The 26,462-nt window shown below is 43.3% G+C and overlaps 1 protein-coding gene across 3 annotated transcripts in view; it reads left to right on the top strand.

Annotated features, from left to right (window-relative positions):
• FYN (FYN proto-oncogene, Src family tyrosine kinase) overlaps window positions 1–26,462 on the top strand; it is a 142,962-nt gene that overhangs the window by 78,299 nt on the left and 38,201 nt on the right. For 2 of the 3 annotated variants that reach the window (XM_075145689.1, XM_075145687.1), the window contains exons 3-6: window positions 7,293–7,427; window positions 21,912–22,169; window positions 22,769–22,865; window positions 26,336–26,434. In XM_075145689.1, the coding sequence (XP_075001790.1) occupies window positions 21,923–22,169; window positions 22,769–22,865; window positions 26,336–26,434 (443 nt within the window). In that variant the 5' untranslated portion in view covers window positions 7,293–7,427; window positions 21,912–21,922. The remainder of the gene's footprint in view (window positions 1–7,292; window positions 7,428–21,911; window positions 22,170–22,768; window positions 22,866–26,335; window positions 26,435–26,462) is intronic. The other variant, XM_075145688.1, reaches the window with a different exon arrangement.

Below are 26,462 nucleotides of genomic sequence, written 5' to 3'. Positions count from 1 at the left end.
ATTTACATTTTTAACTCCCCTACCTCTCAACATATAAATATGAAAGAGTTAGTCCGTCATCTCACCAAAAATGCAGGATATAGTGGGGAGGGTTTTAATGGTTTAATGGTTTTTAATGGTTCTCTATCTTCCATGCTATAACAGCATGGAAGATAGAGAACAAATGAACTCTGGATGTTATTTCTACAGCTATGCAATCCAGTTCAGAGTACTGTCCTTTCCTGACCCGTCTGTTTATCCTTTCCCAAGAACCTCGGCAATGAGCAGTCGGCATGGATCGCTCAGCTTGCGAATCCGCTGGTGCTCAAAACTCCCCAAATTCAACAACCTGCCTGACACAGATTTGGCCCTGTAGCAGTATAAAGTCTCTTGCCAGCTTTTAGCTTGCATGTGGCCATTTATAATTTATGACATACATGTATTGTCAGTCACAGTAATAAATAGGGTAAGTGTAAGAGAATGCTTGAAAGTTTCCTCTTAAAAGGCTACCTCAGATTTCCTAAATTAAAAACTGGTTTTGCAAAAGCAGAGAAGTGAAGCGTAGCAGTCAGTCAAGTTTCTTTGTTCAGCAGTGGTAGCTGGGTAACATCCATGGATGGGTGCAGCGCTTCATGAAGGCGTTGTGCTGTTCCCCTAAATGCAGCGCAATGGCCATTTTCTTATGGTCTGCAATACTGAGGTTCAGGACCACAACAAAGAGCCTTCAAAATTGACGCTTCCTTCTTGATGTACTGTTTGCATCTTCAGGAAGTGTTTTTAATTCACAGGAGTTTTAAAACTATGGCATTGACACACAAATATCCAGCCATGGATAAGACACGCTCAATAGCCTTAAAAAGAGAAATTTTAAGCCCACTTACCTAAATCGCTTACATGAATGTGAACACAGTACAACAGCTTCAGGTGTTTGAAGTGCAGTTTAGCTGCAGGCTTGTTTTGTAGGATCAGGGTAAAAAAAATCTTGGCCTTGAACTAATATCTGTGTATTGGAACAAACATCTCAATGCAGCATGCTGCAGAAGGAAGGAAGCAGAATAGAAATTAGATCACTTTACTTTCCTGCATTATTTCTTGTAAGTGTAGTCTTCTTACGTATGGAATACACATTTCCTGTTGTAAAAATATTGTAACAGCCTGCAGTAGCCAAACAACTGATAAACTACTGTCGCTGAAAACTGGAGTCGTATTAGACAAGCATGTTTAAAGGGAAGTATTCAAAGCCTGCAGATGATTGGATCTCTCAAGCTCTGAAAAGGTAATGCGCGTGAACTACATAATAACTGCTGTGATTGTCATAACAACTGCAGCTTTGCAGTGTGGAAAAAATAATAAACTTTGACTCTTCATACAAATGGCAGTATAAAGATATGGGTGCATTTGGTTCTTGCTTTTTGTTTTGTGTCATCTATGCATTTAGACAAAATCATGTGGGTATCTTATCCTCCCTTTTTCATGTGCCTTAATCCTAGAGAGCAGGTGCTTTATTTATCTCTGTCTACAGTAATACAGGTTTGTAACCCTATTCCGCAAGTTGTCTTACAGCACCGTTAAGTCCCAGCCACGCTAACTGCACCGTCTCTGTACTATGATAGCAGCCACAGAGGTGGGAATCCAATTTAATAACAGAATCGTCAATCGTAGAATGGTTTGGGTTGCAAGGACCTTTAAAGGTCATCTAGTCCAACACTCCTGCCCTGGGGAGGGATGTCTTCCACTAGACCAGGTTACTTAAAGCCCTATCCAACCTGACGTTAAACATTTCCAGCAATGGGACATCTGTAACTTCTCTGGGCAACCTGTTCCAGTGTCTCAGCACCCTCATCGTAAAAAATTTCTTCCTATGTCCAATCTAAATCCAGCTCTTTTTAGTTTAAAACTGTTGCCCCTTATCCTGTCACTATAGGATCTGGTAAAAAGTATCCCTCCATCTTTCTTATAAGCCCCCTTTAAGTACTGAAAGGCTGCAACAAGGTCTCCCCGGAGCCTTCTCTTCTCCAGGCTGAACAACCCCAACTCTCTCAGCCTGTCTTCATAGGAGAGGTGTTCCACCCCTCTGGTCATTTTGTGGCCCTCCTCTGGACCCACTCCAACAGGACCAAGGTCTTGTACTGGGGGACCCCAGAGCTGGATGCAGTACACGCCCTCTACTCATGAGAATGGAGTAGAGGAGGAGAATCACTTCCCTCGACCTGCTGGCCACGCTTCTTTATATGCAGCTCAGGATACGATTGGCCTTCTGGGCTGCAAGAGCACATTGCCAGCTCACGTCCAATTTTTCATCCACCAGTACCCCCAAGTCCTTCTCCGCAGGGCTACTCTCAATTCTTTCGTCTCCCAGTCTGTACAGATACTGGTGATTCCCCCAACCCAAGTACAGGATCTTACGCTTGGCCTTGATGAACTTTATGAGATTCACAGAGGCCCACTTCTCAAGCCTGTCAAAGTCCCTCTGGATGGCATCCCGTCCCTCAAGTGTATCAGCTGGTGTCATCTGCAAACTTGCTGAGGGTGCACTCAATCCCACTGCCTATGCCATTAGTAAAGATATTGAACCGTACCAGTCCCAGTAAGGACCCCTGATGGACACCACTTGTTACTGATCTCCATTTGGACATTGAGCCATTGACTGCAACTCTTTGGATATGGCCATCTAGCCAATTCCTTATCCATCAAATAGTCTATCCATCAAATCCATATCTCTCCAATTTCGAGACAAAGGATGTTGTATGGGACCATGTCAAAGACCTTACAGGAGTCAAGGTAGATAATAAACTTTTATTTCGGTTAAAGCCTTCTGCTTGTTCCTAGTATTAGAAAAAAGCTTCAACCATACTTTCATATCTTGACAAATGCTTTAAAAAATAAAACACGACAGCATGAGAAATTCAAGGAATTCCTTAGGACATTCAGTTGTATTTTTGATCAGCCTTTGTCCTCTGACTCTCTTGAGCAGTGATTCCAAAGTTTTCTTTCTGGATGGTTACGCAAGGTGCAGGACACCACACGCTTTGGGGACTAAAGTGTTTGATAATTCCTGATGATTGGTGGTCTTAAAGCCCTTATTCCCTGAACATTACAACATTTAGACAGGTCCCAACATAGCTGAAAAGGTTCTGCAGTCTCTGATGATCAGCCAAACTTGTGGCCACATTTTGGGAGCAGGTCACATAAAGGGTAGTAGATGAAGAAGGACAAAAGTCTGTTTTTTCTTTGTGTAGGAGTGGTTTGGTGTTCTACATCAAGTCGTTTCAGTGACTGTAACACATGATTACTCTTCTCTCAGAGACCATGCTTCTTATGGACATTCAAAATGGTAATTTTTATCTGTCTCTCCATCGTGGTCAGATAGCAAATGCAGAGTTTTACTGTGGTAGAGTAAACAACTGGAGCACACAAGTGGCTCCAGAAAAGGGAAGTGAGAATCCATTTTTCCACAAGACTTTCTCTTTTTGGAAGCACTTTAGGCATACAGAAAAGGGAAGCCTTGAGGATCTCATCTGTTTTTTGCGTGATACCATTACAGACAATCTGTCTGCATGGACTGATGGGGAGCTGGAGGAATGGGAGAAAAGGAAAACTGTGAGTAGCAGAGGTGGAAGCCTTTCTTAGGAGAGGAGGTAAAAGAGGGAGGAGGGAATGAGCTTGGGATCTGTTTCTTTGTTCTGTTTTCATTGTATAAAGTTGAGGGACGTGCCACATTCAACCCTGGTATTTTTCCTTACGAGTTCTGAAAACCCCACCATTGCTGCGTGGGGTTTTTCTCTTTTCCTTTTATACAGAAGTTATTCCAGGAGCATCTGCGACCAGGTAGAGAAGAAAATCTTTAGCTTAATCTTTTATTCTCAAGATAGTTATTGTGGCTTCCTTGATCTGGTTTCCTACCATAATTCATCTTTCCCGTGGAAAAAATATCCCCATCTTATATTCTTGCTGTCCCTGTGCAGAAAAATCAGTGTTGCCTCAATGTTCTCTGACATCAAACTATGCAGCCTCGAAGTTGCTAGAGCTTGGGCATTTAAGTGAGTGGCAAGGCAGGAAGGTTTCATCCTGACAATCATATTGAAAGCAGGTCCATGCAGTCCCCTAAATTTTAGAAGAATGGGAGAAAGGGAAGAAAAGTAGTTTGCTTTAAGGTGAGGGAACTATGTTAGGAACTCTTTTGAATGTATTATGGCCATAAAGGACTGAATTACGCTGTTCCTGGGGTTTTTGATTAATATCCTCTATAGAACAGATGTTTCATGCGTGTTATGTGCAAAGAGCCAATTATATGTACAAGTCATGTAAATTTAAGCTATAAATGAAATGCTGTGTATGCATCCAAATGATACTTTAGAAATGTTTGTCTTGGTTCTCCCTTTCTTAGACAGCATGTGTTAGTTTTGCTGCTGAGAGGTGGGCACATGTTTGGCTAGGTTTTGGGTTGTGCTTTGTTTTCTCTTATTGTTTTCTGCAGTGAGGAAAGGAGATTGGGTAAAACTCTTTTCTGGTCTCTGTTGACATCAGCACATTCGATCTGCCTGCGTCCAAAAGAATTATGTCAAAGCAATTGCCTGCATTTGTTTCTTAGCCTGTTCTCCAGCAGCACTGTCGCTTGAGGGTCAAACTGGAATACATTAAACTGGAATTGGGGCAGAAACTGCAGCCAGCCTCAGGTCAATGATACCTCTTGAGATTTGCAAAACTGACACTTCTGGGGTTCATTGCATTAACTCCCGTAGCATTTCTGCCTCTGGTCTGGGTGACTTACAAAGGCAGATGGGATGGTTAGTCTCACATTCTCCCATTTAATTCTTTCTCTGTGTGTCTGGAGTAAAAGGACAAGCCTCGCATCTGACTTATTTCTTAATATTTCAAAAAGATTTTTTAAATCCATGTATTAAAGCTCTTGCTTCTATGTAGTTTCTATCATTTACGTTTAGGAAGATTACCACAGTTACTTCATCTGTAAATATAAATTTGTGGAGTCTAGCCTATGTGATCTTTGTAATGGTACATCTTTTGACATAAGTAAGCCTTTACAAGGCTTAAAAACACAGTTGCACATGTGCTTAACAGAACATCTTAATGCTGTAGGATGTAGCTGGGGTTGCACCAGAGGAAGAGGGAGAAAAATGCATCCAGGAAAGTATTAAGATGCAAAAATGCACTATTCAAACTGTACTTTAGCAGGCTGTGATTCATCTTTTCTTAGTAGCTCTGAAACCTCGCTCTTGATCAGCTTTCCCAAAACTTTTGCTCTTTTAGTGACTAAAGAGTTGCCAATCAGAGTTTTGAGTCTTGAGATCTGTTGATAGGAATACCAGGTATAGCAGAGACCAGGTGGTGGTGTGTGTGTGAATGCATGTGCACATGTATATATACACACCACACTTGGACAGGCCTTTTTCCTCCCTAAAATTTTCACAAGCTTTCTTGCTTTAGTTCGCTCTGCAGAAGTTTTGTACTACTGTTACTTTTATGTTTGTAACACAGCACTGAAATTTTATTAGGCTATGTATGCTGTGTTTTAGCGGGCATCACTTACTGAAAGTGACTGAAAGTTTGAAAAACACATTTTTTTCCGACCTGTTGAACAGAAAAGTATCTGTAGAATCATAATTAAATATAATTAAATGTTTGTATGGAATAGTGCCTTTTAAATCTCTAGAGTGGCATATGTGAACCAATGCTGAGCTCAAGTAATTGAGATTATTTTATCTGTTTTATTCGCAGAATTTACACTGCAGCATTCAGTCATAAGTGGGTTCATTCCAGAAGCTTAAAATGAGCTGGTGCCAGCAACTGGCACAAATCAAACACTCCCCAGCCTTCCCCACTCTTGCACATTGACAGGATTAATACTTTTTGGCCAAAGGCCCAGGTTAAGACAGACAGCACGGACAAAAGCTTGCACTGCGTCCTTAAAAACCACCAAACTTAAATATTGGCAGGCTGTGGGATGAAGCAAATTCAGTAGCCAGGGTCCCCCCCCAAGCGTGTGGTCCTTAGGAGCCCACCTGCCAGACCCCATCCTTGGGACGCAGAGCCAAAAGCTTTCTTGGCAGCACCCAGTTCCCTCGGCAGGGTGAAGAGGAAGGAGAAGACACGTGGATATCCCAAGTGAACTGGGATGTGCCTGCGGGAGCAGTGCTCACGTCCGCTCACCCTGCTTAGAAGCACTAACTTGCCTTCCTGAAGAAGGCAGCTAGTCCATCAGTTCATCCCGAAAGGGTGAAGTTGGGAGAGGAAATATCTGTGAGGTATGGAGGACTCCTTCCCTCAGCCTAATTCTCTGAGGTCACCTTCTGTGGCTGGGGGATCCTGGGATGGGATCCCAGGCAGATCGCTGGGATAAGATCCCCGTAGCAGGCAGGCAGATGAAGTGAATTGCTGAAGCAAGGAGTCGCAGGTAGTCTCTCAGTGGCAGAGCTGTAATAACCCCCATCGGTTTCCTAAAAGTTGTTTCCTTGGCATCTTAGTGTGAGGAGCTTTGCACAGTGAGGTTTTGTGTGGAGCCAGGTGCTGGGAATTTAGAGACGGCTGCCTGCAGATCCTGCAGAAGATGGACAGTTGGGTGTCAGCCGTACTTAGATGGCACCTCAGTCCCAAAAGGTTGGCGTTTCCCCTGGAGATATTTTGTAGGCCATGAGCAGGTAGGCTGCCAGGATTACTACCCTGAGAGGGGAGGGAGTGTTTCTTAATGGAAACACAAAGCACTGTCTGATGCGGTGAGCACTCACCTGACCTCCAGCTTTACGCAGGCAGTACATCTCACCTGCAGGAGCTCCTGCTTCATGCCTAATAGCCCAAGCTGCATGGGTGTGCATCCTTTTTAAATCAAGCACGGTTATTTTCACAACTTTGCAGAGATGGACAGTGCATCACAACCTGTGGTGTAAAGGGTTAATTACTGGTTAATTGCCCATAACAGATCGTTGCTGAAAAAGCAAAACAAAATTGCCTGTTCACAATCTGGATTGGATTAGTTTCCAGTTCCAATGCATTTTCCACCTCTGCCAGGTTAGAGCCTGCTGTTATCAGATTTATTCCCAGTATGAATACTCCTATACTGTGAACAAAATAATAAAATTCCCTGTAAGATTTTTGTTTATAACAAAGCCTTCTGCTATCCAGTGTTTTCAGTTCTTTAATCTCTCTCCCCTGAACACTCTTCCAATTTTTCCAACACTTTATTTGAGAAATGGAGCAGCAGAACCTGATACATTATTCACGGAGCAGAGGAACAAGAGCCAAATACAGCGTCTCTGTAACCTACCTACTCATCTTTTGATTTTCATTTGTTTGTACAGCTGAGGCTCGCATTAGCCCTTTTGGCCACAGCCTTGTGCGGGGAATTCATGTCGAGCTGATTGCTGCCCAGGACCCCCGGTCTAATATTCAGTCTCTGCTTCGGAGGATAGAGTCCTCTCTCTCCCTCTCATCTTGTAAGTACAGCCTGTATTCTTTATTCTAATAAGGTGATTCTGCACTTGGCCATATTAACACCTAAACTGGTTTCTCCCATCTTTCTACAGACCCCAGTTGCTCTGTGTCAGGTTTGTCCTTTCGTTGTTTGGGTTTTGCTGTCCCCCGTCTCGTATCTAACCATAATGAGTTAACTTTAATCTAGGTCACTGGTAAAGCTATTAAATAGTAAAGGGATGATCACCAGTACCTGTGGGAACCCAATAAGAAACCATCTGTTTGCTAATAAATAGTTTCCCATTTAGAGTTACACTTTGGCTTCCTCATTTATCAATACATTTAATATGATTATGGACTCAGAAGTGACTTCGATATAAAATACCTTTGAGATTTTCGCCTGACCTCATATAGTGCTCTCCACCTATGGAGTCCTGCTTTCCATGTACAGATGGAGACACTCCATACAAGCTTCAAAGCATTCAGTTTCTTCATAAAGATGTTCTACAGAACAAGTCAAATGACTTAGACTTGTAATACTATCAACAGCGCTGCCTTTGTCAAGTGAACTTGTAATTTTTGCAAGAAATGACATCAGATTAGTTTGACAGGATCTGTTTTCCTTAAAGTCAAGTTGATTGACTTCAATTATAGAGCTTTTTTTTTAAGATTTTATTAATTGAGTCCTATGTTGGGTGTTCTATCCTATGCAAAATACTGGAGACTCAGCCAACTGGCCTGTAATTACTTTTTACCCTTCTTAAACAGTGGCCCAACATGAACCTTCCTCCTGCCCCTGGTCCGGCCCAGAACTGCTTTAGATGCAGCAGTAGCAGCTCCAAGGCTAGCTCTCTAAAACAAGTTTATTTCTAGCAACTAACCTGAAACACCTAGAATCATGTATCTGCTGCTTGATGTCCCCTCTCCAGGGGCTGCTGTGGTGGGAAGTTATTTCATCATCATCATAAACGGATCGTCCGGCCTTTTACCTGTGTGCTAATCAGAAATATTTATTGAATAACTTCTGCCGCCGTCATATTGTTATGAACGATTCTACCACTTTTATTGTCTTTTATAATCTGCTTAGCAAAATAAAAAATTATATATCTGATTCTATCTGCCTTAATTTTTTCTAGTATCTTCTTGCTTCCTCTATATAATCTTTATTTTTTTTTTTTTTACTCGTTACTATCTTTTCCCCTTTCCCCCTTCACGTGTTGGTTTTGTATATAACATTTTATCTGTTTTTCACTTCCCTGGCAAACCCAGCTGTTGGGTTTTTTCGTTGTGTGTTATTTTCATCTAGCCCAGTCTTCTTTTCATGGTTGTAACACTGTAGGCATTTAGGAAATGTCTTAAACCGTTCGCAGATGTCAGCAACTTTCTGTACGTTCTGTCTTCAGCCTGATTTGACTCCCATTTGCTATAGTTTTGTGAAATTGCCTCTCGGAAAGCATGCACTGTGATTTTAATTTATGTATATATGAAGAGCGTATGTTCATATATTGCATAAAATTTTACTAGTCTGGATTTGATCACAGACAACGTTAGTTACTTGCACAGAAAGTGTCGGTCCTTTTCAGTCTAAACAACCAGTAACCTTCTGGTTTGTGATCATTTCCTCCCTACTGCGACAAAGTCTAGGGCAGGCATTGTCTGGCTCCGTTGCTAAACCGCATATGACCCTCAGGCAGTTCAGGTGTAGCTACATCACACGATCAGCGGTAAGTTGTGCTTGTGCCGGCACCGCAGCTCCTGCCTGCTGCTGTCCCTGGCTGGGCAGGGAGCAAGTCAACAGGTCCTGCTGCGCCTGGCGTGGCAGGCTGACCGCTGGGGGGGTTGAGCTGGGTGCGGTGGAGTTTAGCTTCGTCCCACAAGTTCCTCACGTTGTGGTCATCGTGCTGTGAACTCCTCCTGAATTCTCCATTCCCTTTGGTGCTGCAGGGCCTATACTGTATATGACTCGTGTAGCTAATTGGCAAGAGCTTTAGTTCACAGGGTTAAGAAGGCTGATCTTTCCTTTAAATTAGGAGTCAGTGACTTGTCATTTGTAGCATTTTGGAAAGTACAGTCGTATTTTAGTGCTAGTGACATGAGGTCTCCGGCATAAATTGCTCGGATTGGATGGCCCTGAGATAACACAAGGGTTTTTTTATACTTCTTGTATATAGGTGTTGAAGAAGCCCGTCATCCTGTGCTCTACAGTGATTCCAACGGTCTGTGATAGATACCAAATAACAGCCCACCTTGGGTGTATCTTGATTCGTAAATATCCAAGATTACTTACTTCCAAGTTGTCAGTCACTGGGACAGACATCATTTGTGACATATAGGGCCTGTCAATTTCCCTCTTCCATTTGGACTTCTTTAATTGGTTACAACTATTTCTTTTAGTATCCTAATGATCTAAATCTAGCTATTAGTTTTCAGGAGTATTATTTTGCATCGCTGCTCTGCAGGCAGAGGGTTTATCCAGTTTTTCAGACACTTGTAATTAGCATATAGGCAACTGAAAAAGGTCATCAAAACCTCTGCTTTGGTTAATGTTGTGCTTGATGTAATGCTTTTGTGTTGAATGCGCTTTTGGTTGCTTATTTAATCAGACTCGCCTAGCCAGCCTGGCTTACAGAGTAGTGTGCATTCGTTCCCTATCGAGCGATCACTTTCTCTTTACAATACGATCCACAAATCTGACATCTGTCTCCTGTGCTGTTCACCTAGTCGTTAACTTCGGCAGTCTTCAGTTTTTTGTCTTTCTGTGCTAGGAAACAGGGAGGAAATCCAGTTTCCTGGATCTCCAGATCTTCTGAATTGTCAACAGCTGTGTAGTCCACGAGGTGTGTTACAAAACGGTCACCTCCAGTGAAACCCTGCCTGTCTTCCCCAGATTATCATCCAGTCCTGCACTTCCCTTTTGTGTCTTAAATACAAAGAAACAGAGAAATTTCTGTTGTCTGCCTCTTCCTCACACACTGCTCTTTTCATCCTGCTGATGAGGATGGAACCATCCTCAGGGGCACTTTGGGTCAGCGCTTTTCAACTGCTCATGCACAGAGAACGAGTCAAACCAGGGAGGGCGTGCAGGCAGTGTGAGGGGGACCTCAAGCACCACCAGCAAAATGCTGGCACGGTGTCCGCTGCATGTGTATTTGCTTGGTCAGGTGTGTGCTATGAGCTTGTGGACCACCTGGTGATTTATGGACCCCAGTGCTCCCTGGATCACAGGTCAAGGAACCCCATTGTAGATAATCCTGCATGCTAGGTTGAGCAGATGTCCACTTGGGCAAACATCCACACTCTGTTCTGTGTGACCAACAGGATCTTCAGGTGTGTTTTTAGAGCTCTGCAAATGTGCCTTCATTCACAGGCCAGATTTAAAGTACAGTTTCTTCTCCTAAGCATATGAACCTTGAGAAAGAATGAAAGGGGGAGCGAGAGAAATAAAGAAATCATGCTTCCTCTGGCTTGAGGGGAGGTGCTATTAAAAAGTGTTTGCATCTGCTGGTTTTGTCACTCATTGAGTAATAGAAAATTGAACTGAAAGAGACTCACCCATCCTCCTGACCAGAGGCGGTGCCATGCCTAGCAGATACTTGTCTGGCCTTCACATCGCCATAAGCAATCTGTTCCGGGTCGTCTTGCTGTCCTTGCCAATAGAAAGGATTTTCTTCCCTGACACCTAACTTAAATATCCACAGCTTCCATTTAGTCCATTATTTCACTGTGACTTTCTGCTTAGGCCATGAAGGATTAAAGTGGGACCTCCTATAGCTGCACTGAGGAGATTGCAGTAGCTTTAAGCTAAAGGACCAGGTTCTGGACCTGTAGCTTAGAGTCACCACACATGAGCATCCCTTGCAGATCATTCCCTAAGCAGTATCTGTAATGACCTCAGGTTCATGATGAAATCAAATTCTCTCTTCTACTTGCCCTCAGATGTGGACATAAAGCTTAAAAATAGATCTACCATACGCTTAGTGATACTTTGGTGTATGGGAAGGAAATGTGGAAGGGCCCTCTAGCTGTTTGTTGTCTTCCTTTGGAAAATCCTCACTGACCCAGCAGAGTTTATTTTTCATGGCCCTTAGCTGTCATCTGATCCCTTTTTAAGCTCCATCCTCTCTGGCTAATAGAAGGGACCTTCCCTCATGATTTTCCCCACTGTCACCCCTTTTTTAAACTCCAACTCCCGTCTTTTAAAGCACATGTGATGTTCTCCCTTATTTCTTGTTGTCTTATTCTCCTCTGGGCTGTGATGTTCTGCTTCAAGCAGTGCAACCACCTAAAAGACAGGGCAGGCTGTGGAATTAATCACCAAAAATGAAAACTCATCAGTCCTACAACCATATACATGGATGCAAAGAGGACAATACATCGAGGAGAGAAGGCATCTGTCCAGCATTGTTGTTTTGTGTTCCTCTGTTGCTGCTGCTGGTATCTTGAATGCTGGTATCTTTTCAAGAGCGAGAGGGAGAGGGAGACAGAAAGAAAGACAGAGAGAGACAGAGAGGAGCAAGCCTTTTGGGGTATAAGTCCATGTGTATCAGTTTTGGTACTACCTCCTAGAGTTGCCTGACAGAGCAGTGGGATGTAGGCAACCTCGTTGGGCTTTGTGATGCTGCAGGGTCCACTCTGAGCTGAGCAGTATTGATCCACCTTTGGAGGCAGAGGGACTTTGCTGTGGGTCACTGGTCCTCAGCAGAAGCCAGGGAAGGGGACAGCAGCTTCTCTTTTTCTTCCCATTCTTGTGGATTCTGCCTCGATTCCCCTCCTGTTAGTCATGTTCTGCTCTGCCAATTGCCCCATCCAGGTTTGTGTAGGTTATCTCTGTTTCTAGGGGCGTTTCCCAGCTTTTTGGCACCAAGGACTGTGTGTGGTTAAAAGGAAGGAGAGACGGACCATGGACTTCGTAGAAGACATCCCTGGTGGCACAGATGCAGCCTGCAGTGGCACAGGATTGTAGAATATGGGGAGCTGCAGTTTGTGGGGTACTTGGCAAAACAGAGTTGAGAATCTAAGTTGGTCTTAGTGGCCTTGTGGTTGGACAGCAGAGGACTGTGTGCACCAATGCTGCCACTCTTCTGTAAGAGAGAATGCAAGTTAAGACCTGCCTCCTTCCACGTCCAGGGTGGGCCAGGGTGTTTCTCACTACCATCTCAGCCTCCCACTCTCTTGTTCTCCAGATTTCAAAATCTCTGCTAAAAATGGACTAGATGGTAATGTGTCATCTTTGTGATCCTGACAAATTCATCTCCAGGCAGTATCTCAATTCTTGCCTGTCCGGTTAATATGGCTTAACCAGTGTGCCTCTGAAGTTATTTTCTGGACCAAGAACATCACTTATATATTACTTACTATGGTGGGTTGACCCCGGCCAGCAGCTAAGCCCCCCACCCAGTCGCTCGCTCACTGCCCTCCAGCAGGAAGGGGGAGAGAATCGGAAGGGCAAAAGCAAGAGAACTCGTGGGTTGAGATAAAAACAGTTTAAAGCGAAGGAAATAAAAAGAAAACACGTGATGCAAAGGCACTCACTCACCACCTCCCACCAGCAGACCGATGCTCAGCCAGTCTCCGAACAATCCGAATCTGAGTAACACACTTAGTTTTTATTTGCTGAGCACGACGTCATATGGTGTGGAATATCCCTTTGAACAGTTGGGGTCAGCTGTCCCAGCTGTGTCCCCTCCCAGCCTCTTGCCCACCCCCAGCCCACTCGCTGTAGGGGCAGAGTGAGGAACAAAGAAGGCCTTGATGCTGTGCAAGCACCACTCAGCAATAGCTAAAACATGAGTGTGTTATCAACACTGCTTTGGTCACAAATCTAAAGCACAACAGGGTTCGGGCTGCTATGAAGAAACTTAACCCCATCCAGACCCAGTACACTTACCTAAGCTGTCATGCAGAAGTAAGCCGTCGTACACCGAAACCACAGCGGCAACAGCTGAGTTTGAGAAAACAGGTCTCACTAGTAGCACCGTGTAAGCGTAGGCAGGGTTTTCCTGTCTTCCCGTTACTGATGTAGTCAGTACCTTCAGCACGCTGGTTGCTCACTGGCCTTTGTCACCATGTGGTTGCCACCTTGTCTGGAGTTTCTACCTGTAAGCATCTTTGCTGGTGTAGCTGAAGCCAGCTGCAGTGATGGTGAGAAGACTGGGGATTTCTTTGTGAGCTGGCCAAATGTAACAGGACAAATAAGCAATTTAAATAACACTTCTAAAATATTAGCAGTAGGAACCTAGGTGAAACAAGAGCCCCTTCAGGAGGGCACGACGTCTGGAATGGTCTCAAAGTAAATCATCTCCTGATTTGAGACTCAGCTTGCTCCCATTTCCTTGCTGTCACATCCTCCAAGTCCTTCAGTCACAAAACAGAAATCGGACAAGGCGGAGAAGGGGTTAGTTTCATTTGTACACAGGCAAAGGGGCTGGGGAGGGAGCAATGGGTATTTTTGAGAGAAAATCTTTCTCTATGCCTCTTACATATTCCAAAGAAGCAAACAGGCAGAACTTCTATACCACTCCCTTTCCCTTTCCCCCCTTCCTTCCCTGCCCATCCCGATTCACATTTTGCATTCTGCTCCGTGCTGCTCCCGTACTGCGGATCAGATGAACACCCATTAATCTCGGGTAGATTCTAAAAATAAGAATTGAAAGAAAAAAAATCAGAACAGTGTGAATCAACCTGCATTCATCTTTCTGTTCTCTTAACGGGGGAAAAGAAAGAGGAAATCAGTGGAGACACTGTTTCACTTCTTCTCTTTCCGAGGTAAAATGATTCTGGCATTTGCAGCAGTTGTTCTCTTGATACAGGTTTTCTAATTTATATACTTAAAAGACACTTTAAAATTTAGGCGCATTAGCTCAAAATGCTTATGTAGACCATCCACCCACTTCTCTCTGCTAGTGAATAGAGCTACCACAAGCAGCCTGATGAAGGAGGAGCGTAGCTTGAAATCACACTATTGAATTTACATGGTGTTCTCGTGTGTTACTCAGAACCAAGGATAGACCCATCTTTTGGGGGATTTAACCGTAGAGTAAGCAGTGTGTTTACTGTGTGTAGCTGCTGCCTTTAGCTGTTAATTTCAAAGCTTCCTTTAACTAATTTTAAGCACAAAAAAAAAGAAAGAAATCCTAAGTGCAGTTTTGAGTCTGACTTGCTCTTTGGTTTATGAATATAAAACCTGCAGGTCTTCCTTCTCAAGTTAGCTATAGATAAGCTTCTTTCTTTTAGACTACAAGTGAAGTTTGGACGTTGGTGAGAAAAGAAAAAAACACAGAAGAACTTCTCCTCAGACCTGATCTTCCTGTGCTGCGTTTTTCTAGGGCATCTTTTTTTTTAAAGTAATAAAAGCCCTGAGACAGTTCAAGGCATACCTCAGTTACTGTTACTTTAAGAGATTGCAGAGTGAGACTCTGCTTTAATCGCTTCTTATGTTTTGTTCTGGTTTGGTTTTGCTGAAAGGGATGTATCACAGAGGGTGGAAGAGAATTCACTGTTTTTTGAAAAAGATGAGGCCATGACATTCACAGACTCAGCTGGCAAAGAAGCTGCAGAAAACCGAAAGGGTGGCAACGTGTCCTTTTGTGGGCAGTTTGGAGGGTTTGTCTCCTCTTCTTGCATCAGCTGCATTGGGGAGCTTTTGATTACAGCTACTTGAACAGCCGCATTGTGCTAATGCATCTTCTTGTGGCCTTGCCAGGTCACCTCCCCACCAGCCAGCTACCGGCCAGTCCCACCACCACAACTGTCCCTCAAACAAGCACCACACGTGGACAGATTATTGTCCCTCCTGCCTGGCTGGAACACTGACTTCCTTTTTCCTCTCTAGCTTGTAATAAATAGATTGTATAGATATATGGATAATAAATAGATTGTTTAGATGATTGTAATAAATCTCTTGCCGGAGAGGGACCGTACCCCACCAGCGGGAGGATGGATCTGTTTGTCAAGACATTCATCGCTCTGTCTTCCTGGCATTCAGTGGCCACCTGCCCTGCTCCATGGACAGCTGTGCTCACAACCTCTGGCAGAAATCAAGGGTTTGGTTGTAGTTCAATGAAACCCTTCAACACACACCTTCCCCTCACTGGTCCTGGCCTCTGAGGCTGGCTGAAATTAAACGGGCAAGAAGAAGCCCAAATCTTCATCTTTCATAACTGACTCTTAGTTCAGGTCCCAAAGGGGAAAAAGAGGGAAGGCAAGCACAGTGCTTGTACTTTGCAGACATGTGTTACGACTTAAACATTGTCTGTAGTGTCAGGAAGCTGTCGTTTCCAGGGCCGCGTCCCCAGTCACTCAGTAAACGGGGAGGAACAGCAGGGCAGAACATGGCAGTTCAAAGCTCCTTGCAGGTGCTGCTCTTCTCATGGCAGCAGGAGCTGCTCATTTCCCTGAATCTCTTCTGACACCATTGCAGAAGACTTCCAAAGCAACTTTATGCCGACAAGAAACAATAGTAAGAGCACTCCAGCACTGTCAAAGGCATTTGCTTTGAGCCAGAGCAGTATGGCAGCAGGAGTTCATGTAAGACTGCTCTTCCTACTCCTCCTCTTTTAAGCATGAACCAGATCTATCACATTGCAGTAAAATTCTATTCTTTCTAGATTGGGCCATTAGTATAAAAATTATATGTATATATAGTAAATTGCAACCCAAGCCTGAGAAATAATGAATAACACCCAACAGTTTTAAGTATTTTAAAGCATTTTTTGTATCTTTCTGACCTGCTTTATGATTCCTAAAAATTGTAGAATCACTGGTCAAGCTGGAATGAAGGCAGTCCTCTAAAAGGTCTCAGAGTTAATAGATATAAACAAAAATAATGCAACAAGTGTTGCTATTTTATTCCATCTGTTTAATTTGGGTTGGCTTGAAACAGACACAGAATTAATTCTGGAAATCCAAAATGCTCCCATCAGCATAGATGGGAGGTCAAAGAGAGGTCAGCAAGCAGGCAGCACGAGAATTACTGACCTACATAGGACTAGTGTTACGTGCCTGCCTGTTTGTTACCCAACTTGGAGTGCCTTCCTAACGACTTGTAATAGTCAAAGCGGGTGAGCAAGACTTTTCTGAAAATTGGGGGGTTTAATGTGTCTCAGGCTTGTGTTTCAAACTCCATCAGTTTCTCTCTAGGGAGCTAGTAATGGTGGCATGGAAAGTAAGACGTTTCAAATTCACGGTAAATTTTTGTGTTGATTATTCCCCCTTTCCAGCCTGCAGGAGGCATTCCACAGAAAACTGAAATCTCTTGACAAATTTTTGTAGTTCTTCTCCTTGGAAAGCCTTTTCTGTCCTTCTTGTATCTTCACGGTAACTCAGAATGTGGCATTTTGAATATTAAATCCTACTGTAGCTCATGAAATTTGGCTTATTTGATGTCACAGACTGATACTTCTGCGGTGCTTTCAGCAAAACATAAAACACCAAGAAGATATCCCTTAAAGAATATATTTTTCACAGCCATGCTGGATGCAACCCTTGGTTTGATTAACAAGCATGTTCACCACAGAGACTGAATAAAAGCCAAGGATTTTGTTCTTCCGATCCCCTTTTAACATAACTGTTTCTTAACTCAGCTTTCCTGCTGGTGCTTTTGAGACAAGATTTGTAGATCTGGTCAGAAAAAGACAGTTGACAGTTACCAGTCATCCAGCCTTTCCTTTTCATGTCTTTCACTGAAGGAAGTTCTCCTAAAAATATACCGTCAAATTTCATTCCAAAGAAAACCACGGAGAGGAAGGAGAAAGCAGTCTGTTGGGTCTGAACCCACTCCCCCTCTCTTCGGCAGGTTGGAGCCCTCTCCCATGGTGGTCCCTTTCCCAGGCAAGGGGTTGGAGGACAGAGGCCATGGCATGGATAGGAGGGTGCAGAATAGATGGGCATCTCCCTGCATCTTCCTGTACCCCTCCCTCAAACTTTTTAAGGATCCACTTTCTTCCACAACACTCAAAAAAGCAGGTTCTGAAGAGATACTGTAATTCAGAGTTTCAGCCACAAGTTGCAAAACGTTATGGAAAAACTTCTGATGCGCTGAAAGAGTGAATTTACACCAGGCTTCCTCCCATCCATCTTTTCCTGATGGTTTACAACTGCAGAAGCTGGACTAAGCAAAGGCTTATCGATACTTTTTGCTTTTCGAATACCACATGTTGGAGCTTTTCCTTTTAAAATAGAAGTATGAAAAATGGGCTTTTCCTGGTACTCCTGGACTTTTCCTAGGCTTCAATTAACTAACAGAGAACTGCTTTTGTTTCTGTTAATGGAGTGGATGTCTGGCTTTGGCGGGTGTTTCTATCTTGCCTTCCATTTTGTATCGAGAACCAACAACCCGCTAGAAAAACTGAAGAAGGGTGATTTACGATAATAATAAGTGTGTTAATAACATCTCCTTAGCCTTCATCTGTTTCCTAACTGAAAGTAATTAAGGTGCTATGATTATATAAATAATTAATAATGACATAATTAATTTTATATCTTTGTCGAATAATGTTTCCACCATGTGGGAGGAAACTGCTATTCTGGTTAGGCTGATGTTGGATTGCTTGCAACATAAATGTTGGAGTCCAAGAAATACAACAAGGACAAGAAAGGAGAGAAATAACATAATGGTTATTTTCATTTGTCTCTAAGGAAGTCTCAAAAACCATGTAAATGTTTTATGTTTTCATGAATACACATGTTTTATATTGCCCATAAAAACACAACTTTAAAACAAACAAATTCAACTTGCTTGCATTAGAAAACTTCGTTTTAATTAGGCTAGTTACATACCTTTTAACAATACCAGTGTCAAATTATGATAATGCTGCGTGACCCATAACTCACACATCTGAGAAATGCTGCCTTTCCTAATGGAAATGGAATAAAATCTTGTTCCTTTACCGTAAGTTGCGCAGCATGTTGGATGAACAATGTTGTGTGCTCGTCTCTAGAGAATTTAGTGTAAAACAGCTCCAGATTTTGTTTGGTGATCTCAGAGCTGGCTGAATAACTCCAGCCTTCCACAGCTCCAAATGCTGACATGCAGGGAGATGAGAATTTCAGATATTAAAAGCCTGCTCTGTGATACTGAAGGAGATTAGTTTTTGGAATCCATTCATTGACACAAAGACCAATGCTGAATGGAGGTTATATTTATTGTCTATGAAACCCCTGAGTTAGCTGAAATCACTTTAAGCATGTACATGCGTACATGTATTCTCTCACATTTAGCCAACTCCCCATGATGTTGGTTTCTTTGAGCCAGGAGCAGACAACTTTCAGGGACTTGGCTTGAAAAGATGCGTGCATGTAACACCCTCTGTCACATTTTACAAGAGGTTACAATCAAGCAGTCTTTATACTCGGATTGTCTAGATGCTGTGACAATGTGGGAGAGGGCAAGTGAAAGAAAAAGCCCTTTTTGTCAGTCATTCACTTTGCATCAAATTCTCCTTCCCTGTGCGCTGCCACTGCCAGCAAAAAGATAAAGGGAGCAAAAACCAAACAAAAATCAAGAAACTGCTAATTTGCTGGTTTTCTATCCATATCATTCCTAGTAAAAAGAAAACCCCAAACCGTTATTTTTCTGAAACTACCAGGACATATGTATACCATCTCCTGGTTTATTCAATTTTTTCAGAATTAATATTTTCAACTATTTTATTTTTGCAGCTGATTCGTAGTTTTAACTTTTTCCTCATCAATGTGTAAATGAAGTGTGTAGGGCTGTCTTGTCAGCACTTGTAACTTGATATGTGAAATCCTCCCAGACTTCAGTGGAGATTTTTTTCCCCCGCTCAGCTGAGAGTTTGCAAATGAGCAACAAGAAAACCCCTTTCCCCCCACCACTCTTCAGATTTCATGTTTCCCATCTCTTTTTTTCTTTCATTCTTTCATTTTCTTTTCTACTTTTTCCTGTGAAAACACATGGGAAAAAATAAGAGGAGAAACAGAGCTGGGAGGGGAAAGGGAGGAGGCGATAGAGTTTCACAGGGAGGTAAGGTTACAAGCCAACAAAAAGGCTGCTGAGATTCTGCTTTAAATAGTAAAGCCTGCATATCACTTAACTGTTTTGAAGTGAATAAGCGTGTGTTCCAGCATGAGTCCCGGACTCATCCTCCCACCCGAAGCCTCCCTGGGCTCTGCCCGTGCTGATAGCAGTGAGATGAGCCGTCGCCCCACGGCGCCCTTGCCCTCCCTGTGGTCCTGCTTCACTCCCCGGCATTGCTCGTGGGGCTCCTTGGCTCCGAGAGGGGCCGGGAAGACCTCACCTCTGAGTGACATCTCCAAACAGAAGGTCTCCAGAGCGAGACCGTCCTGCTGTTGAAACGGGCAAAAGCAGCAAAGATATCTGCGCCAGCAGTTTTTCACAGCTGATACGAAGCTGGCCGGGGCACCTCTGCACCCGTCGTGGTCCCTGTGGGCTCACCTGGAGTCACTGGTGGTCCCGGGGATGGGCAACCTCGAGCCCCAGCACGGTACCCCACACCTCCAGCACCAACCCAGCTGCCAGGGCGAGCAGAGGCCGGAGGCCCGTGGCTGCCACAGCAGTAGCAGCAGCAGTGTCTTTTGCAGCCTCCAGGCTGCAAACCCCTTTCCCTCGACCTGTTGTCACTTCAGTTTCTTGAGGGATCCCAGCTCATGCCACCCGTTGCAGCAAGTGCCGAGTCGAGAGTCGTTGTTTCTGTTCGTGTGAAGAGACTTAAACGTTTTGGCGAGTGAACATGGCATCTTGAAGGAAAAAGAGAAATGCAAAAAGGGCGCCTGTAAGTTAAGCTAAGAGCAAGAGATGGTAGACCTGTACTAACTGCAGGCAATACAGCTAAGGGAAATACATTAAAATGGTGCTTGTTTTTCTGAACAGGCTTGTAGAATAACTGGAAGTATCTTCAAATTGTAGAAAATACCCTTCAACAGAAGGTTTTTTTTAATTAGGCAGGTTAGATTTAGGAGCAGGTATCCAGATTGTGGACTGTCACAGGCAAGGAGCTACCGCATAATTTTTCAAGCATTAGCAGCGGAGGAATATGCTTTTTTTGAATCCCATGAGTTTGTCAAAACCAATTTCCTGTGTTGATGTTGGGGTAAGGCATACAAAATAGCCAGCCTGGCAGCTACAGAAAAATGAAGATATTTGAAAAAGGATAGACTTTTTATTTACCCTAAGCGACAGATATTGGCTGAAATGTGGAAAGAAATATGGAAAAAAAAAAGTTCTTCACTATCCTTTTTTTTATGTTCTATGCATTTTCTCCCTGTCTATTTGTATATTCTGGACAAAGTATGTCCAGTAATTCTAATTTTTTCAAAGATTTTTCTGTTGTCACTACTCTTGCAGCCCCAGTGTTCGGAGTATGTTGTTTGTGTGACAGGTTACGTCTAAGAGTCACCGTACCGGTTCAGATCAAGGGTGCATCCAGACGAGTATCTGATTCCCTAGATTCATCACACCTAGCTTCAGAAACTCGGGTTTTGTGTCTAGATTCAGCTCGAGTCAATAGGAAAGAGTTCGGTAACACCAGCACATGGATTTTAGAGCTGTCAGATGACAAGTGATACCAGGTAACAGGGCTAACCTCGGAGGGCTGCTTCTAAGATGTGGCCAGTCACCCTCTGCCTCCCTCCACCTAGAGAGGGGTAGGCACCTAAAATTGAGAGAGATTAACCCAGGTCCTGGTAGTGCCCCATGAGGGTGCTAAACAAGAGGTTACGAGAATTAAAAAACTTAGTGCAACTCTTTCCAAGCCATACCCTCTCGGTTTCCTCCTGTCTGGGATCCAGACCTAGAGACACTCTGCGTTTGACGTGTTAATTCCTCCGTGACTTTCTCTAGTTTCTTAACTCACGTATACCTTTGGTGGCTGCTCCACCATCCACTACCGGCAGGTTTTACACTTCTGTTCGGTACTGCATAAAAGGGCGCTTCCTTTTGTTTTCATTGTGCCATCCGACGAGCTCCCTCCTACTTCCCTGTGCTGTGCTAACTATCAGCACATTGCATCTGCTTTTCTGCCTGTCACGCAGAGCTCCAGCAATGGAAAAAGGTTGTATTGCCTTTAGGTGAAGTCAGCTCTTGTGTAGTTGGCAAGGTCAAACATGACCGGCGAGCTAAGTGCCTCGCTCTGTGTTTTGGGGGGCAGATTTGAACACCTCCAGCTGCACTTTTTGGCTGAGTCCTTTGCCTGCCAGTCATGCTCTCCTGGCGAAGGGTGAGTGAGAGGGGTTTCATCCTCTCGTTACCTCCGTGCAAGGCATTGCCTGGCGGGGCTGGGCAGAGAGCTGCCACTACCCTAAGAGCAGGCAGGACCCCCTTCCCCAGGCCTTGATGGGAAACCACTGCAGGAAGATTTTGTGCGAGCTTTTCCCAACGAGTCGCTGTTTATATTCCAACCACTGTGGGTTTTATTCAAAGTACTTAACTTTTGAGCAGTGAACTTAATTTGATCCTCGTCATGTGTGGGTTTGGGGGAGATCTGGTGAGCATCAATGTCTGAACACCTGTCCTTTCCTTCCTCTCCTAGGATTTTAGATAATGGGCTGTGTGCAATGTAAGGATAAAGAAGCAACAAAACTGACTGACGAGAGGGATGGCAGTTTAACTCAAAGCTCAGGCTACCGCTATGGGACAGATCCCACCCCGCAGCACTATCCTAGCTTTGGTGTGACTTCAATCCCAAACTACAACAACTTCCATGCCACAGGAGGCCAAGGACTGACTGTGTTTGGTGGAGTCAATTCCTCCTCTCATACAGGGACGCTGCGTACAAGAGGAGGAACAGGTGAGTTTCAAAGTCTTCTTTCGGTGCTCTTAGTGAGTATCAATCACATAATTACAGCAGAGGGACGACTGTCTCAGCATGCTGCTTTGGGGAAGAGTTATGTCATGAAATAGTGCAAAGAACTGAACTAGGGGTGGAGCTGGGTCTTCAGCCCTACCTTTGCTAACCTGCAGGTGCTAGTTCACTTGGGGGGCAAGAAATTATGCGTACATGCCCAATTTCGCTGACTGACTGCTTCATCCCTCTACCAGGGAACGGAAAGTGTGATCTGAGCCACCTCAAGTAGTTAACAAGAAATACTTGGCATGGCTATGTCTAAACTCTCTCTTCAAACCCCCTTTGCCCGCTTGGGATCCTACGCCACGTGTGGGTACCAAACCAAGAGCACTGATGACTGTACAGAGCGAAGGAGGTGGTGTGCTGCTGGCTGTATAAAAGCAGAGGGATTAGAATGGTGGTCCAAAAAGTAGGAGGCTTCAGTTTATTTTGCTCCTCAGCAACCGGAGTAGCTTACATTTGGCTTAGCCACCTCATCTCCTGAGGCTCCTTTCCCTCCTGTTTTTTGTGATGGAGTGTAACTCCCCTATCTTCTTCTTTAGGTGTAACTCTTTTTGTGGCGCTTTATGACTATGAAGCAAGAACAGAAGATGACTTGAGTTTTCACAAAGGAGAAAAATTTCAAATACTTAACAGCTCGTAAGTTTTAGACTTGGAAATATGCTTTTTAATATTTTTAAACTTATAATGTTGACAATTATATTTGTCAGCTTATGTTATTATTAAAATCTAATGTTGGATATTCAAGATATGTAGGGGGTTTACTCCATGCTTACTTACTTGTCTTTGCATTTAGTGCACTTCTGCAAAGCGTTTTATTATTGGAAAAAAAAAAACTTCAAATACATGCAGCTTTACTTCAAAAATAAGCATCAGATTGTATGATTCATTGCTTACATTTCACAGTAAACTCACATTCAGAACTGAGAGTACCAGCTCTGTACTTTACCAGTAGTCACAGAAGCTCTGCAAGGCATGTAATAATACTTTTTGCAATCTGCTGTGAGTATCTCTATACAGAAACAAGCTAAAAACTGATTCGCCAAAGAGACGTTACCCAGACTTGCGTGCCAAGTTTAAAAGCATTTTTTTTTCCTTTTAAAGGTAGGTGATACAGCCAGAACGTGCTAGGAAGTTCTGTTAAGTGCAAATGCACCATTGTACAGTTGCATTTGGCATGAAAACCACACTTCCATCCTGGAAATCATCAACTTAAAATTAATTTTATTAACTGCCCATAGAAAAAAATCCCTTAGCAATTTAAAAATAACATCTAAAACTTACTGTGCTACTGACCTATATCTGAACATCTTGTAATTCTTGGCTAAGAACATAAAGTTGAAGGCTCTGTGTTATGTTCAGTATTGCTATCACGTAGAGGTAAAAATGGGTTAACAACCAGGTATGTCACTTTCTAGAGGCTTTGTGATACTGCTCTCATCTTTTTTTCTTACACTATGTGACAATGAGGCAAATTCATCTCTGGTGCAACTCCTGTTAATTTTAATAGAACAACTTCAGGGTTGGAGTTGGCCCAATGTGCATTAAAGTTTAAAAAAAAAAAAAAATCAGGTAATTCTGTGGAATATTTCATGAAGCCGTGAAGCTGAAGAGCTTTGATGTAGATGAAAGCACAGAAACTTCAGTTACGACTTGTAGAGGGAGCAGTAGTTTAAAAACCTCTCTACTTCTAAATTAGCACTTGGGAAAAAAACCTTTTTTAACCTATCATCCATTTTTGGATGATAGCAGTTGCCTGCTGCTTTCCTAGCCTTGCACAAACTATGCCATAACTTGAAACAAGAAGAAATTCCACACATTATAAATTCCTTACACATGCCAGTTGATGAAATCAGGGGGTGCTCACCGGGACTCGCGGAACAATCATACTTGGAGTCTGTGGGACAGAGAGATTCCCCCACGTCTGGGCGGTTGCAGTACATGCATTTTGATGCAGGTAATTACTGCCTAGAGGAAGGTTTTCTAAGAGAAAAAAAAACAAGCATCCACTGATTTTCTTGTAGGATTATAGAAGCTCAGTTCCCATCGTAGTCAGCTCTGTCTGCTTATAAACACGGACCTAACCACACTCCTGGAGTACTGACAGCCAGGCTGGGAATCTCCAGAAAGCAGCTTTTCTGTGAGAATGCTTCCTCTCTTCACTTACATCAGAAATGATATGAAAGAAGCCCATTTTTTTAAGAGTCTGCCAGTGCTGCTTGCAACCAGAAAGCATATACGTACACAAAACTAGTTTGTCTGGAATTTTTGAAGGGGGGTGGATTTTTTTTAGCTCTCAACAAATGAAATTTGGTTTGTGCTTTGGATTAAAAGTTCAGGACAGCAATACCTGAAATGGCATACAGAGGGTATCCCTGTGATTTGAAGTCAGAAATGATACCAAGGGCAGTCTGGGGGAAAGAGGTAGCTGCAGAGCAGAGCCTGACTTTGGGGCTCAGAAACACTCGGCCATCCCCTGCATCCCCACCGCCACTCCCGCACACCCTGGCTAGCCTCCTCCTACCTCAGCTGGGCGTCTAAAATTAAAAGCCGTGAAAAAAGTCTGCATTCCTCCTCCTTTTTGGCAGTGCTTTGAGAGATTTAAGCTTTTCTGTCAAAGCAGAGGGTGTTGTTCCTGATGTTGTGATCATCTATGGGACTGCTTTTTTCCTCCCTAGATATGATAAAATACCTCCATCTAGTGGACTCTCTGTACAGTAAGGAGAAGAAATGTAATGGTACAATTTATCAACCACAGTATGGCATAATCTCTCAGAAATATTCTACAGCAACATCTGGGGGAAGGGTTAGCACTTCAGCTGATCAAATGAGGGACGTAAACAGATAGGGCCATTTGCCTGACATACTAATGCACACAAGGTGTATTAGAGTAGTGTCAGCTGCCAGCCTCTAGAAAAGCTACTTGTTCTTCACTTTTTTGAACTGTAGAATTGGAAACATCTCCTTTTTGACTAATCACAGCTGTTTTCTGGTTGTTTTCCATAGAGTTCATACTCCTTCAAACTGTTAAAGAAAGTGGAGTTGAAAATTTAAAGTAAGAGCTCACCTTGACACAACCTTTCCTGCCAGTAATAGCTTAGACAATGTGTTTTCTGTAACTGCTTGCTTACAGAAGAGGCTGAATTCTCTGGCCATGTTTGATAATAGTGTTTTATTTTGGTGAACAAGTCTGTTTTACAGAGAGGGGAACTGAGAAAGAGTTTCTAAGCAGTCCAGAAATAGAAAAGAAAATGCTTATTAGTAGTGGTAGGAGTTAAACATGAGTGAATCTGGTGCTGAGAGTGAAATACAAATCGCTAAATCCGAAATCGTTGCATCGTGTAAAAAGGTGAGAAATAAACTTATCTTAAACCTGCGCATTCTACAGCAACGCGCATTGTCTGAAGGGCAGTACCATGTACACACACATGTATGACAAAAAATTGATGCTAGGCCTGCGGAACACTGCCATAAGATGGTCCTTCATGGACCTCTTCATATTTAAATGTTGTAGAAGAATGGGTTTTTGTAAGTATTTGAAAATGCAGCTAAGTCCTTTGCTACTTCAGATACCTCCTTTAGGTGACCAAGAGAGGGAATCTAGACAATGAAGTGTGATCCTTAAGGGCTATCTAAAACTCCATGTTGATAGATGGCTTTTTGATGCCTTTGGGTTTCAGATTAATTGTCCCCGTAGAAGTTTAAAATGAGCAGTGGATGTGACAGTGTTCAGTTTGGCAGTTTTTCTATAAGCTCTCTCAAGGGCCTGTATTAGAATAATTGCTATGGAGACAGTTTTCAATATTCTAGTCCAAATCCAGCCCGCACCAAACCTGATTTCACTGGGTTGTTATGCCTGTTTATGCCATTATGCTACGTTTGGAAGGCTACAATACTAATCACCGCTGGAATAATAATAGGTGTAAAGAAATACATACATTATTTGGGTTTAGATGCAAACAGCGCTCTCTGAAGCACGCCAACGGTAAAGGGATGAGTTGCTGTGAATGCTTACACCGCGCAGTTGCGGGTGCTGTTAGCAAAGTCAGATCGTTGTCTTTACAGCTGTGTCTCGCTCTCACTTCTCTTCCTCACCTCTGTTTCTGCAGGGAAGGAGACTGGTGGGAGGCCCGGTCCTTGACAACAGGCGAAACTGGTTACATTCCCAGTAATTATGTGGCTCCAGTCGATTCCATCCAAGCAGAGGAGTATGTTTTCTTTTCATTGTAAAGACCC

Source organism: Calonectris borealis, chromosome 3 (assembly GCF_964195595.1).
Source record: "Calonectris borealis chromosome 3, bCalBor7.hap1.2, whole genome shotgun sequence".
Lineage (NCBI taxonomy): Eukaryota > Metazoa > Chordata > Aves > Procellariiformes > Procellariidae > Calonectris > Calonectris borealis.
Note: the sequence above shows the minus strand (reverse complement) of the source record. Positions and strands in the feature narration are given on the sequence as shown.